The sequence below is a fragment of the Rutidosis leptorrhynchoides genome, chromosome 5 (assembly GCF_046630445.1).
Source record: "Rutidosis leptorrhynchoides isolate AG116_Rl617_1_P2 chromosome 5, CSIRO_AGI_Rlap_v1, whole genome shotgun sequence".
Classification (NCBI taxonomy): domain Eukaryota; kingdom Viridiplantae; phylum Streptophyta; class Magnoliopsida; order Asterales; family Asteraceae; genus Rutidosis; species Rutidosis leptorrhynchoides.
The window spans coordinates 304,356,164-304,370,746 of NC_092337.1; the positions used below are offsets into that span (position 1 = coordinate 304,356,164).

Sequence of the window (14,583 nt, forward strand, 5' to 3'; positions counted from 1 at the left end):
TTTATCTAAAAGGTAAAAACTATAAATAGTACCTCCTTTCGTGTTTAAATCGTTTGTACCTCGCGTTAAAATGGTTTTACCGACAATGCCACCACACTAGAAGTTGACACCCATTGCAAACCTCAGGGGCTAAATGTAAATTCATTGAAACCTTTATAGGGATGTAAAATTAAACTACATGGGGGCTAAACGATTACTTTTTTATTTTTCATAAAAACCCCTCACTAAACCTACCAAAATTTTTAACGGGCTTTATATTTTATCTTTTTACCCTTTATCTAAAAGGTAAAAACTATGAATAGTATCTCCTTTCGTGTTTAAATCGTTTGTACCTCGCGTTAAAAATGGTTGTACCGACAATGTAACCACACTAGAAGTTGACAACCATTGCAAACCTCAAGGGCTAAATGTAAATTCATTGAAACCTTTATAGGGGTGTCAAATTAAACTACAGGGGGGCTAAACGATTACTTTTTTATTTTCCATAAAACCCCTCACTAAACCTACCTAAATTTTTAACGGGCTTTATATTTTTGCAGGACTCGAGTTAGGTTTACCTGACACACGAAATAATCTTACGAACTAAACCATTAAACCATTCAGAGCACGTATACAAGAGTAAAATGCCCCCCCCCCCCCCCCCCCCCCAAAACCCCCCCAAACACCACCACCACCAAAAAAAAGAAGAAAAAAAACCCCATTACGCATGATAAATTTGGTTAACCACAATTACCATTTGGGTCAATTTAGGATTTTGGGCTCATAACAAACCTACAAATGTTACCATGCACCAGAAAATAAATCCATTTGTATTCTCATGCTATCAATATACGAGTTTGCAGTTGCATAGAACTATTATTTCAACTAACTACTGTAAAAATTTCACTAAATTTTTTGTTTTTTTTAATCCTTTTCGAAAGTTGGGCTGGGGGGCAATTAAGTAAAACATGATAGGCAATCTTCTGTACAAATCTAATGTCTAAACAAAATTGCCGCACCCCTATCCCACAAAAACACCAACTCAAAACGATGTCGTTTCAGATGCTTTAGGGAAACTATGACCTAGCTACTAACCAAATGTACCAAAACCAGGCACTGTATGAAACCAGAATCTGAACCAAAAATCGCACCTGACTCACTGACAGACTATAATAAGAACTTATCAACAAACAAAACAGATTTAAATCAATTCAATCAACCTGTAGATGTCGTCGTACTGGTCGACCTCGTTCGCTCATCTCCATCTCCTGTACAAGAAGCTTTGATTGCTTCAGCTGTCATTAGAGCAGAAACAGCCTTGTGAATTGCCAGGTCAGCACTCAACATTAGTTTCTGAGCTCTCTCCCTTTTTAGCTTAGCCATATTACGAGCATGTTTTGCAGCACTTGAAGCATCCCTCAGTCTAAACTCATCAAGATCCGACCCGGACAACACTAGTTGACCTTGATGCGCGTACCGAGGACTCGGTTGGTTACTACGCCACTCGGGATGAGTATTATACTGCCGTTTCCCGTTGTTTCTCGTCACTGCTTTGCGTATGGAAGGTGAAGCCGCTGTTCGAATGCTCCTCGAGTTGTTTCGTTGGATTCTCAGTTGGTGATTCCAGTCGGCTGACTCAGCACCGTCCAGATAAAAATGTGCCGGTTCTCGAGGGGACGAGTACATTTTATTCACCTGTGGAGAAACATCAGAAGATTCGGCTCTATCGTCTCCAAAGGCGTATCCATTTACTCTTCTTCCTGTTACATATTGAAGGAGACATTGTTAAGCAGTAAATGAAACCTCAGCAGAAGAACTTGAAAGGGTTATTTTCTACTCCCTCAGTCCCATAATAACACAAAGATAAATATTGGAAGTCAAAATTATAGAAGAAAGACCTTGAAAAAGTCAAACAAGACACTTATTATGGGACGGAGGAAGTATATTGAACCGATAAATTCAAAACAATCAACATAGACGAAAGCAGGTGATATGGGTGGGTGGCAAGCAGCATAATGCATATCGCAACTAATAAATCATTTTATTATACAGTACAACTGAATAATTAGCTAAATAAAATACTCATATTTGACACGGTAATTAGTTACAAATCAATCCAATCCATTTCACCCTTTATCCAACCCACCGACGTCATCACTTCTAATAAAAAATGATACAACAGAGGGACGAGGGGAAGAGTGAAAAGTAATGAAGAGCAGTGTTGCAGAACTCGGTATTACTCGACGAGTACTCTGTTTTTGCAACTCGCCTAGTACTGGGTCAACTCGATCAAAATTCGGTTAAACTTGGGATTACTTGAAAAATCGGTCAAAACACAGAATTACTCGAAAAATTGGTCAAAAATCACTCAAACTTGGTCAACATCCAAGTACTCCCCGAGTTGCCGAGTACTCCCTAAAAAGCCCCAACCAAGTACTCCCCAAGTAACGATTGATGAAGAGTAATAACTAACTTACCAGAAGAAGGATGAGTATCGTGATCACCTAGGAAAGCATGGCTGTGTCCAGAGAGTGAAATTTTCTTATGTGGCCTGTGCTTGGAACCCTTGTGCAGTAATTCAAGACCTCTGGGCTTTAAACAGAAAGCAAACATGGGTGGTTTATCACATGCAGACGCCTTCCCTTGGGACCCACTGTTCCCTCCTGCTATAGGTCTGGGCTTCGACTGATTCCATTCTCTACATGTTTGCTGGTACTTTTCCCACAATGGTGGCTGATACAACGCAATACGTCCACAAAATATTAGTAGTAAATAAAATTGTCTTCATAAAAAACAAACTAGCTATAATCAAGCAAAATACACGCAATAGTATAACCACCCATAATAACGGTAGAAGTCACAATATTAAAAATATGTTATTTTAGAGCAATAATAGTAATTTGAAAAACAATGGTGTTCTGATAATGTAATAATAATGTATTTACTAATATAAACAGTCAACTAGTGAAATGGAGGTCAAGTAAAATTGACAAAAAAGATCAGAAGGATAAAAGAAAAGTTCAATTAACCCTCCTATCAATAGCAACCCTATCATATCTCAAACCAAAACTCTCATTGGAAAAATAAAGCTACATCTTAATTTAAACGAAATAAGGTGTAAAATTAGCCATCCTAAGCAAAAAAAATACTGAAGGCATAGCACATAATGAGCACACGCCCACGTCTTTTATTAAGAAAATAATCTGAGTTGACCATTGCACACCCTAACTGAACATCAACATCAAGGAAAGATAGAGTTGAAAGATGTAGTTTGAAAAATTTAACATCAACGACCGTGCAACGAAGATCACAACTCACAAGCTTGAAAGATGATTTAGCAAAAACGTATATGGGTACCCTAAAAGAAGAATACATGAAACATGACCAAAGATGGGCAAGGTTGGGGAACAGGTCAAAAAAATGAAGATTCAATACGGATCAGGTGGGGTTGTCAGATATGATTACCCTATACGCTCTTCGTTCCAGAAACTATAATCTTGTTATATATTAACAAAGTGTGAGGAATATGACAATAAAAATACATTACGTTGATGCTTGTCAAAAATGGTTAATATTTTCTAGTGCAATAAAAACTACACTTAACACTTAACAAAGTGTCAAACATAAACCTACACTCTATAACGGCATTTTGACGGAAACATTCATCTACATGAGCCAAGACCCTGAAACTAACTAGTACATGTGTTATATGTCCAAAGATCGTAAAACGTTTGATCAAAGTTATAACCTATACTTCTATATTAGCCAGGTTATATCACACAAAAGGATATGGGCAGGGTAACAATTAGGCATATATAATAACTTAATACCAACACATTCTAAGACCCTAACCTGTTAGCACATTTATTTCAATAACAAGATAGTAATTACAAAGGAAAATCAGTTTAAAGAAAGGGTAATAGCATATAAGCATCTCTGGCTATTATTACTTGCCTGATAACTAACGTAAAACAAACAAAAAGATACATCTACTCAAGAAATTTATATCTACAAGAAAAGCACAACAAAAGGTGCATTTACAAAATGCAAGAAAATTTCGAAATGGCAGACAATATGATTGTAACTTGCAGATTTAATGATTATTATAGATAAAATACAAACCAGAATTGTGAAACAAACCTGAAGTTGTCTGACAAGCGGCATGCCTTTACGTTGCCTCTTGTCTCGCCAATGATCATAGATCGATTTTGCCTCTTGCAACGGACTAACTTTAGCAATCAGCTCTTCAATTTCTTCAGAAGTAAAGTGATCACGCTTTTGAGCATACGAAACCTTCTCAAACATATCCATTACCTTCTCGAAAAGCTCATCAGAGATCATATCGTCTTCACTCCCCTCACAAGTTGACCTAACCCACTTCTCATCTTCACTATCCATATCATACAAAACCCGTGAACCATCCATCGCCATTTCAACATCATTTTTCACCTGACGAAAATACCCTCGAGAGCGTACAAATGTCGTTCGTTCTTGCTCATCACCCGAGTCCTCAATCAATCGAACACCAGGAATAGGAATGTTTTTTATAGACGCTGCACGTATGTTCCTATTGTGACACTCTTCATGCATCTCCTTAAAAAGAACCCATTGACTCCGGTCCGGGAACTCGAGTGTCCAATCCTTGCCGCCTTTCCACATCATCGCGTGTGTGTATCGGTTGGTGGACCCCGATTGTAAATCTTGATGCACCTTATATGTGTACTTTACTTGCCCGTTACATTTCACCACGAGTTTAAAATCGTTCTGATCAGCAGCTTCTAAAAAAACTCGGGCCCCACGTTCTCTCCACCCTATAACCGCACTGTTGACTAACAGATTTGCATCACAAGCTACCATTTCAAGGTTCCTTCGTGGACCTTTAGAAGCATCAAACGTCTTCTTATTGTCATGTGCTTTCCTAATTCTTTGGTACGGAAGACCACTCTGAGTTTGACCTTTATTCTTAAAATTAATAATTTCCCGAGAAGGTAATGAGTACTGAACCTGTGTTCTTGGCTTCTTAGGCCCATTACCAAAACCATTCCCGATAAAATCCGCCTTTCGATTGGCCCACGGATGCAACGGATCTCCAAAAGGTGAAGACTTGCTTTGATGCCACAAACTTCTAGAGCCTTTTGAATTAGGGGTGTAGATTACGCCGTTATTTACGTTCCAAGTCAACTCAGACCCCTGTTGACTTCCTGGTGTTTTCTGAAAATCCCTACAAATTTCATCAGGTGTCGGAATTTCAACACTGAGACCTTTCAAATGAGATGGACCAGCGATATCTTTGGGAAGATCAACTTGTGGTGACAGTTGATTATCGCCTTCGTATTTATATGAGCTTACAACACTTTTATCAGCATGATTTTCATTAAGAACAAGTTCAGATGATTCTACCGGGCCCACATTAACGTTTGATGTTGCATCCTCATGACTCTTAGAAGTGGTTTCTGAAGAACTTTCATAATGATCATCGACATGATTATAATCATCTACTGCATGTTCTTGAAGACTGATACTATGTTCCAACAAAAGTTTGAGATGCAGGCCAAGGAAGAAATTTGGGGCAGCAGTAAATGAGAGAGAGAATGTAGGAAGGTTTCCTTGTCTCAAACTATAAATCGTTGAAGGCCGAATTCCAGGTACCGAAGCAGATAATCTAGAACTGCTAAGCAATGGCACAGCAACAGTATTTGACTTCTTACGGAAGACCTGCACGCAAATTTATTTTATAAGTAATCAATTGTAATATTTAATACATAATTCAGGATCCAACAATCTACTTTTAAATGTAAATGGATGGTCGTAATTAAAGTTAAAGTCTTTCATTAAAATGTGAATATCTGTTTTCATACACAAATTAAAGGCCTTTGAGATCTCTCTTTCATCGTTTGCTTTACGTACTCTTTTTCCAAAACCTATTTTACTTTAGCCCGCCGCTCGTTTCTATTTTTCCGGCCATCGGCATCTCGCCGGTGGCCCAAATTCCACCTTCGCACACTTCCATTTTCCCTCGCGTTTTCACTGTTCCTTCTCGAATCTTGTAGCCAGAATCCTACCAATTCTTCCCCTTTGTACACAGATGTGTTGACCGAAAGAGAAATCGGTCTCGTGACCGAGAAATCGCCCGTTGACCGAGAAATCCGAGCAAGCAGGGAAAAAGATATCAGTCGTCCTGATTTGGTAAGAAATCGGCGAGATCTTGGCGAGATATTCCGAGATTTGCAACACTAATGTTAAGATTGTGTTTGGACCAACTTTATGAATCTATAATCGTAACTTTCAGGGATTTTCACTTATGAGTTTGTAACAATATGCGTCCTCTAAAGACTTACCTTCAGATACTTCATACAATGTGTGATTCATTTAGTCATAAAATAGGGTTTTTCTACAAGCCTAATTGCGCCTTATATCTAAAACTTATATAAGAACCTCTACAACTCTGTTTCTTAATCACTCACTCTCCAGTCTCCACCACCTAATTATAATCACTCAAATGTAAAGTCGTCAATTTGCCACTTGTGATTTGCAATAATGCATGAAATTTCTGTTTTTTAAATTAAACATTTGATTCATGCAAAAACTAAAAACAAGAACATGTTTAGGCAACGACCTGCATTTTATCCTAATTATGTCGTAGTCGAATGATCTATGATAATCAGTTTCATGCAAACTGCAATAACTTTTTAACCTTAGTTGTAGATTTACTACCATCTCACAAGATACCCTCCTTTTTCACCAAGACTTTCCTTTTTAGTCATCTCATTCATTGAATATTTGAAATTCAAAGATATCTAAACACTAAAACAACTGATTATTATCTGATAATCACAGTAGCTAATAATCCAATATCGCGTAAATTTAATGTTTCAAACACCCCAAAAGATAGGTTATTAGGTCATAATAATGGGATAGTGCAGTTTCATCTTTTTAAATTTCTTGAAGTTATTCTTCTCTAGCTATGAGAAGTAATACAGCAATGGCTCATTTCAGGGTTAATGACGTACTTAAGCCACACGCTATGACATGATTATAAATAATAATTAATATTAAATATTACAGTATCATTCAAGTAAAGAAATATTTAAAGAGTTTCATTCAAAATTACCTGACGGGGAGCAGTTTCACCAGAATAGGGTACAAGTGAGTGATGCGTTCCAGCTTCCAGTAGTTTAATGTTGTCATATGTGCATTCTGAAAGAGGCAGCTGTTTCGAGAATAAACAATGCGGCTGCAACTCAGAATCAAGATACTTCCAGTTAAATTCTCTCACTTTTGAGAAACTATAATAAGCAGAAACCTTCTGCTTTTTTAAATTCTTAAAGAAAGAAAGTTTAAATCTTATTGACGTCACTGGAATTTGCTGGTTCAAAGACTCATTTTTCTCAGGTTCGCAGAATGATTTCATGACTAGGAAAACAAAGGCCACAGCTTTGTTTAAGCAACCTTCAAAAAGATAAAGCCTTAATCCCACAACGTTATCAACAAACAGAACCTCCAAATCAACAGTAGGCCACATGGTAACTATCATGCCATGCTGAAGCAGCAATATGTCATGAAGCAACCATGATATATCCACCCCGAGTAGGTACTTAAGCATGGGCCAAAGTGAGATACAAATCTCGAACTTCTTATCATTGATTATTGTTGTGTCTAACTTAAACACACTCGTACTATTCAACGAACAAGGTGCCACATCAGTCACGCTTCGGTATCGTTTCCTAACATAGACAATTGGTAGATGTCCTCCATTGCTATCGATACTCTCTTGCACAAAAGTCTCTTTCTTCTTGTCACCGATTGATACATCTAAGAAAGCAGAACTGCAACTCGGCTTATGCACATCAAGGGAATTATTTGAGGGAAAATGTGAAATTTTTTTCTTTTTCAAAGAAGTAGAAGAAGACGAATTGACTAGATGTGATGAACGAGGCAACCATGAGATGATTGGTTCTGATTCCATATGAGTGGCCATGAAAGCTTGTTTGCTTCCATTGTCTTCGTTACTATCTTCCTTGTGGGTTCCTTCTGATTGGTTATCTATATTATTTGGCTTATGAGGAACTTCACTAGGAAGAAGCAACAGTTTAAATCTCTCATTTTCAAGTCTAATCCATTCTTCATCCCGATCATCATACTTTATATGATGAAGATTCTTTTCTGCATCATAATCATCAACCAAACCATAGTACCAACTTTCATCCAGAGGCCAGAAAATCTTAATCTTTCTGTTCAGGAACCAGTGAGCATCCATGTCATCAGAATGTATATCATAAAAATGGCGCCTTTTTCTGGAGGTTCCCTTACCTTTCTGATGTCTCCTGGGGCGTAATACTCTGTCTGCACCCTCAATATCGACATTAGCAGTAGGCTCTTCCAAAAAAGACTCATCATTCGCAGATAATAAGGCTAACGTTCTATTCGTTGATGAAAATCCAGTGCAACTAGGGTCAAAACGAGATGAGAGCATCCTAGCGGCATTTTGTTCGAGATCATCATCGGGATCAACGTCAAGTGTATCGACTTTATTATTAATAGATGACTCGACTTTCTTTGCAACAGTATTTTCACTGCTTGATGCTGACATCTTTCTTTTCCTACGGTTGCTACCATTTCTTTTAGACGCTGAATCTTTATCATTCAAAACCAAATCAGCACCCTCCCCCTTCTCAAGATGAGAAGAACCATATGCTGCAGACTCTTCCTCAAGTTTTTGATTCCCAACAATTCCCTTTTTCTTTACAATGCTTCTGGTTTTATCCTTTAATTTTCCGTTTAACTTACCCATCGTTTCAACAGAAGTTGATTTACTGCTTACGCCAGGTGAATCAAATGTACCAGTATCATCATTTAACTTTGTGACTTGATCTTTGGAGCCCATTGAACCAATTGGCTCAACCAAATCTCCGTTAACTGCAGTAGACTCACGCTTTTTATTAGCTTTAGACACAACCGTTCCCTTGTTCTTTCTCTTATCAGACCTGACAGTTAACTTATCAGTCTGTTGTGTAAATGTTTCCAAAGAATCACTAGAAACTTCATGTTTAAGCTCATCACTTTCAACAGAACCACCCGATACTGTCAATGGCTTAAGAAGATGATTCTTAGAAAACTTACTCCTTCCAAATGATCCACGTGGTCTCTTGGGAATAATTACACCATCATCACATATATTATTACTACCAACGATATCAAAACCATTTATCTTATGACCAACACCAACAGGAGAGGTGTCACGTTGTGTATTATCGTCATCTTCTATACCTATATTACGTTTAAACTTTTTTCTCTCCCCAGCCTCCTCAATATTCACTGCATCTTTCCGTTTCTTCGTTTCGTCTGCCTCGCCATTTCCCAACCAACCCTCAAATTTTCCGTCAGTCTTGTTCTTTGTCACTTCCACTTCTTCCGATTTAAAAACTTTTTCGGGATCCAATGACTTTGTTTTACTGCACACTCCTACACTACTAATCTCCATCAACAACCCCTCAATTTTCAAACCCCCATCTCATCTCAAAAAACTTAAAATCACTGTCAGATCTGTACATCACCATAACATTCACAATCAGATACATATTAATCAAACATGAATACAGATTCATGCATATGTATATCTGCATATAATCATCAAAAACTACCATATTAACAGCACATAACAGTTTGGTTGGTTCCATCATCTGGGGCTAGATATATTGAGTCATAAAATAACACTATTTAGATCTAACAAAAGATATGAACCCTCAGTGTGTTATCTGATCTTTTAAGTATACACAGTATTAGTTTTATTGATAGAATTCAGTTAGAATGTTGTATTGCTTAACTAGGCGGTGTTCATTATTCTGCTATGGTCATATCTATTGTTGCTTATGATGACATCATACAGATCATGATATACTTTGATGTTTATATATTTTCACAGTTTCAAATCAATAACAAAACAACACATAACAACATACACAGAAACAAGTATAATCAATTTTTTTCAGAAATTAGGTATCGCATGAGTACCTTCAATTGATATCATCGAAGCGGTGAAGGTCAGAATTAAAGATATAGGCTCAATTTGGATGATTTTATCAAAGGATTTCGATTCGCCCAAAATAACCAGACCTCTTGATGCAACCCTAATTTGAGATCATACTTGGCCAATTAATTTTCAATTTTAACCTTTTTATTTTAATTTATATATTTTTTTACCACAGGAAGAGAGAGGGAGAGAGAGATACAGAAAGAGATGGCTAGGGTTTGTTTTTTGACGAAAAGGGGGAAAATTGGGATTTTCTAATTTTTTTTTATTATTAATTAAAAAAATAAATAAATTTGCAAAAATAAAAATGAAAAAACAAATATCACGTTAGGAGTACAGCCACCGTTTGATTATGAATTCGACGGTTGTCATTTGTTTCGGGTGGTTGGAGGCTAATTGTACGAAACGACTAGAATTTGCTTTTATCTAAAGTAAAAAGTATTATTATAGTCATATTTTAATTTTAATTTAATTTTATCAATATTTATTTATTATTTATTATTTATTTTTAGTATCACAAAATGGGATAAATTAGTACTCAACTTTATTTAATTTGGAAGTCGTGAGTTAGAAATCCAGTGTTTTTAGAAATTTAGTGTTTCTTCAACTGTATAACACATTTAATTTTATAATTTGAATTTTTAGAGAAAAAAATTAATTATTTTACTTGTATACTCGATTTGAGTGGATAATAAAGGAGGATAATGAAATGATTATAATAATACTATATTTGGCGGGAAATGATGTGACAGTCGGAGTTTACGGCTGTTGATAAGAAAGGATACAACAGTTAGCGAAAAGTATGTGATGAATGGTAGTTAATTAGGTTGTGGCGATTGGCGAGAAAGGAGTAACAGATGGCAATAAAGAACGTAGAGGTTGTGAGTAATTGAGTTGTTGCGATTGGCAGAAAGAACGCATCATTTAGCAGGAATGAATGCAACGATTATTAAGAGAAAGAATTAGCAATTAACTAGGTTATCGTTGAATATATATATATATATATATATATATATATATATATATATATATATATATATATATATATATATATATATATATATATATAAAAGGAATTAAAATGTACCATAGACCGTGTACATATAGCTTAGCTTGATTTGTATTGATATAATGTAAATGTATGTGCATAAAAATATTAATAATAATTAAATTCTGAAGCACACATTATTAATTAAAATTTATGTGGTATTATTAATTATTAACTTTAATAGTATCAGGAATTGTACCCAATATTGCATGTTCTAATATGCTAAATTCATGACCAACTCGCATGAGTTTTTCTCAATCTGCGAATTCATGAAATTTTGTTAATGAGTTCATATTCATACATGTGACCTACATCTGCATGATGTTATATCTTGTTTTTAATTAAGTGTACGGTTGGTAAAAAACGATACAACAATTAGCGAAAAGTAAATGATGGTTGATCGTTAATTAGGTTGTGGCGATTAATGAGAAAGTAGTAACAGTTAGCAATAAAAGACAGTGGTCGGGAGTAATTGACTTATGGTGTTGGCGGAAATGATGCATTATTTAGTGGGAATGAATGCAACCTTCACTAAAAGAAGGAATTAGAAGTTAACTAGGTTACCGTATAATATACAAAAGAAAATACAAGTGTAACGTAAACCACGTACATATAGCTAAGCTTGATTTGTTTAACGTATATCTCTGGTGCATAAAAATGAATAATAGTAATTAAAATCTAAAACATGAATCATTAATTAAGATTAACGTTGTATTATTAGTTATTAAGTTGAATAATATTAGGGAGTGTACCTAATATTGCAGGTTCTAATATGCTAATTTAATGACGCATTTGAAAGTTTGTCTCAAACTGCAATTTAATAAAAAAATTGCTAACAAGTTTTTATCCGTACATGTGTCATGCATGTACATGACGTTACAGTTACTTTTTAATTGAGTGTGTAAATGTTGGTAAGAAAGGATACAACAATTAGCGAAAAGTACATGATGGTTGGTAGCTAATTGGGTTGTGGCGATTAGTGAGAAGTGAGTAACAATTGGCATTAAATGACGTAGTGGTTGGAATTAGTTGAATTGTGGCGGTGACGTAAAGGATTCATCATTTTAGCAGGAATGAAACAACGATTACTAAGAGAAGTAATTAGCAGTTAACTAGGTCATCGCCGAATATATAAAAGGCATTTATAACGTGGTATTATTAAGTATTAAGATGAATAATATTAGAGATTGTGTTCAATATAGCATGATAAATTCATGACCCACTGGCACGAGTTTTTCTCAATTCGCGACTTCATTTATTAATGAATTTATATCCATACATGCGACCTCCTTGTACATGACGTTACAGTTGGTACTTAATTGAGTTTTTGAAGATCGAAAAAAAAGGATACAACATAGCAAAAAGTATGTGACGATTGGTATCTAATTAGGTTGTGGCGATTAGCGAGAACCCAAATCACAAGATTTTTACCTACTTTCATCCCTAAATAAATGATCTGCAACGAGTAGTATTTTAACTCATATTTGAAACGCAATTAATACTCTGTAAATTTATTCATTCGTGATAGATGAGTACTCACAATTTACAAGAGTTTTTATCTAATTCATCCCTGTATATATATAAGATAGAATGTTATGTCATTTTTATATAAAAAAACATAACATTAAAACTTATTAAAAAAACAATCATCCAAAAGATGAAGTCCCAAATACAAAATACAAAAGAAAATATTTGAGCTCAAGTGAAACACAAAAACTAAAATGATAGCTCACTACCAACTACTATATTGATCAAGCAAACAAAAAATCAAATCGCATCTTAAACAATGAAACAAAAATAAAAGCCAAAGAGAGGACCTGATCATAACGCCGGTGAAATATTAGGCATCATCTTTAGAAATGGAACCTAAAATCCAACAAAAGAAAAGAAGTGCCCAAGCTGAGAGTAGACAGCTAATGCGTTCCACTTATTGAACATGGTTCTATGGTCGGTCTGTGACCCTTGGATGCCGAAGACTTCCTTGGGGTAATCTCGTAGTTCAACAACAAGATACTCAAATATTGTACCCAATATTGCATGTTCTAATATGCTAAATGCATGACCAACTCGCATGAGTTTTTCTCAATATGCAAATTCATGAAATTTTGTTAATGAGTTTATATTCATACATATGACCTACATCTTCATGATGTTACATCTGGTTTTTAATTAAGTGTACGGTTGGTAAGAAACGATACAACAATTAGCGAAAAATAAATGATGGTTGATCGTTAATTAGGTTTTGGCAATTAATGAGAAAGTAGTAACAGTTAGCAATAAAAGACAGTGGTCTGGAGTAATTGACTTCTGGTGTTGGCGGAAATGATGCATTATTTAGTGGGAATGAATGCAACCTTCACTAAAAGAAGGAATTAGAAGTTAACTAGGTTACCGTAGAATATACAAAAGAAAATCCAAGTGTAACGTAAACCACGTACATATAGCTAAGCTTGATTTGTTTAACGTATATCTGTGGTGCATAAAAATGAATAATATTAATTAAAATCTAAAACACGAATCATTAATTAAGATTAACGTTGTATTATTAGTTATTAAGTTGAATAATATTATGGAGTGTACCTAATATTGCAAGTTCTAATATGCTAATTTAATGACGCATTTGAAAGTTTGTCTCAAACTGCAATTTCATAAAAAATTGTTAACAAGTTTTTATCCGTACATGTGTCATGCATGTACATGACGTTACAGTTACTTTTTAATTGAGTGTGTAAATGTTGGTAAGAAAGTATACAACAATTAGAGAAAAGTACATGACTGTTGGTAGCTAATTGGGTTGTGGCGATTAGTAAGAAGTGAGTAACAATTGGCAATAAATGGCGTAGTGGTTGGAATTAGTTGAATTGTGGCGGTGACGTAAAGGATTCATCATTTTAGCAGGAACGAAACAACGATTACTAAGAAAAGTAATTAGCAGTTAACTAGGTCATCGCCGAATATATATAAAAGGCATTTATAACGTGGTATTATTAAGTATTAAGTTGAATAATATTAGAGATTGTGTTCAATATAGCATGATAAATTCATTGTAAAGACCCGTCCTAATCCATAAGAACGAATACAATAACATATGATTACATCGCGAGGTATTTGACCTCTATATGATACATTTTTCAAACATTGCATTTGTTTTAAAATACAAACTTTCATTACATCGAAAGTTGACAGGCATGCATACCATTTCATAATATCTATCTATAAATGATCTAATCTATCATTTACTTAATCATAATCTTTACTGAACTCAACGACTTGAATGCAACGTCTTTTGAAATATGCCATGAATGATTCCAAGTAATATCTTTAAAATGAGCTAATGCACAGCGGAAGATTTTTTTAATACCTGAGAATAAACATGCTTTAAAGTGTCAATCAAAAAGTTGGTGAGTTTATTTGTTTATCATAATCATTCATTTCCATCATTTTAATAGACCACAAGAATTTCATTTCCAGTTCTCATAAATATACATCCCATGCATAGAGACAAAAATCATTCATATGAATTGAA

At 35.1% G+C, this 14,583-nt stretch overlaps 1 protein-coding gene across 1 annotated transcript; it reads right to left on the minus strand.

The window, feature by feature from the left end:
* Positions 1 to 812: 812 nt before the first annotated feature.
* LOC139847099 (uncharacterized) lies at positions 813 to 10,193 on the minus strand. The gene is made up of 5 exons (XM_071836703.1): positions 9,991 to 10,193; positions 7,091 to 9,522; positions 4,120 to 5,694; positions 2,457 to 2,712; positions 813 to 1,739 (listed from the first exon to the last, which is right to left on the minus strand). The coding sequence occupies exons 2-5, from the start codon at positions 9,458 to 9,460 to the stop codon at positions 1,195 to 1,197; spliced, it is 4,746 nt and encodes a 1,581-aa protein (XP_071692804.1). The 5' UTR covers positions 9,461 to 9,522; positions 9,991 to 10,193; the 3' UTR covers positions 813 to 1,194.
* Positions 10,194 to 14,583: the final 4,390 nt, after the last annotated feature.

Excerpts from the sequence above, each read along its gene's own strand:
- LOC139847099 (XM_071836703.1), bottom strand. The coding sequence starts at position 9,460 with ATGGAGATTAGTAGTGTAGGAGTGTGCAGTAAAACAAAGTCATTGGAT. Across the intron at positions 5,695-7,090 it reads GTGAAACTGCTCCCCGTCAG|GTCTTCCGTAAGAAGTCAAA; the intron begins GTAATTTTGAAT and ends ATTTGCGTGCAG. Across the intron at positions 1,740-2,456 it reads CGATACTCATCCTTCTTCTG|GAAGAAGAGTAAATGGATAC; the intron begins GTAAGTTAGTTA and ends AATATGTAACAG.